Source organism: Ailuropoda melanoleuca, unplaced genomic scaffold, assembly GCF_002007445.2.
Source record: "Ailuropoda melanoleuca isolate Jingjing unplaced genomic scaffold, ASM200744v2 unplaced-scaffold66653, whole genome shotgun sequence".
In the NCBI taxonomy this organism is placed as follows: Eukaryota; Metazoa; Chordata; class Mammalia; order Carnivora; family Ursidae; genus Ailuropoda; species Ailuropoda melanoleuca.
The window spans coordinates 1-1,336 of NW_023241229.1; the positions used below are offsets into that span (position 1 = coordinate 1).

Sequence of the window (1,336 nt, forward strand, 5' to 3'; positions counted from 1 at the left end):
CTAGGGCATGTGCTGCAACAGACGCACACCAAAATATGTGATATCTTGCCATATATACATACGACACGCCCCAGTTGGGGTTGCACACTCCATCGTATTGGCCATAATATGAGGCCCCATAGAGCTTATGTCCTGTAAGAAGCATTGAAGTATCATGAGGAATATCTCCATACCAACCCCAGTATTTCCACACACCAAAATAAGACATCAAGTCACTAATTCGTACGTATTCCTCATAATCCACCATGTCTACTCTATTCCATATGCACAAAACACGTATGTTGACATCTAAGAGAGCTGGTTTGTAGATGGTATGTAGTATGTTGTTGAAAATCACTACATTCTCTACTATACGTGTGATATTAGTGTTCAACAGAAATAATGAGTGAGAAACTGTGTAGTGGATTTTTAAGTATTTCTTATGTGGCCACCACAAATACACAGGGGCTGCTCTAGGAGTTCCGGCAAGGACTGCCTCTTCGTATTCTTGATTTGTGTCTCGCTCTTCAATCGTACACCTTTCAGCCTCTGACGATCTTCTTTCTGACACAAGCAGAGAAACCACATGCTCAAATTCAGAAGAAGCCTCCAGTGGTTTTATTTCATAAGTGAAGTCATCCACCTGCAGCATGCCATGCAGACCCCCGTAGCAGGTGTCCAGTGTGCCCATGGAGCCGGGAACCCCTTCCAGGTAGCAATAGTAGTAGCAGTCTCGAGGGACAAAGGGGTAGTCATCCTGCATGGCGCCCTGATCATTCTCGGTGATAACAGGAAAATGTCTGGGCAGCAGGTTCTTCTTGATTTTCATGTGAAGCACATGTCTTTGGCCCCTGAAGTGAATCTTATAGGACAGCTGGCCTTGTCTCTCAGTTCCACCCACCCTGTGGGACACCTTCCTGGGGATCACAACCTCAGAGGAAGTGAAGCGCCATCCTGGGAGGGCATGGGAGCAGCAGGCTGGGGACAGGAGTAGCCAGAGCAGAGGCAGCCAGTGATCACCTGTCAAGTGGACCCGGGCCCAGGCTGGCCCCATGAGTGAAGGAGCCTGTGACCACAGAAGATGCAGCTGGGTGGGAGGTAGGCAAGATGATCCCCCAAACAGCAACTTTTCTAGCAGTGGGGTCCTGCGGAGAGCAGAGAGGGACTGGGGTCACAGCCTTCCCAGGGAGGGGGTGGGGAGTTATTACCTAATAATGGTGTGCTCATCAGGGGAGGCTGTGCTCAGTGAGTTGGGCGTCCGAGCACAGGGGACCTAGGGAAGAGAAAAAAACGGGAGGAATTGGGAACAGTAGTGTGTATACCTGGACCAAAAGGTCCCATTGTCTCTCGGACAGCG

At 49.6% G+C, this 1,336-nt stretch overlaps 1 protein-coding gene across 1 annotated transcript; it reads right to left on the minus strand.

Annotated features, from left to right (window-relative positions):
* Positions 1-27: 27 nt before the first annotated feature.
* On the minus strand, positions 28-1,208 carry LOC117800231 (disintegrin and metalloproteinase domain-containing protein 21-like; the record flags this gene model as incomplete). Its single annotated transcript, XM_034652761.1, has 2 exons — positions 1,188-1,208; positions 28-1,124 (listed from the first exon to the last, which is right to left on the minus strand). A coding segment is annotated over exon 2 (1,006 nt), but the record flags the coding sequence as incomplete, so codon positions are not given.
* Between the last annotated feature and the right edge of the window lie 128 nt (positions 1,209-1,336).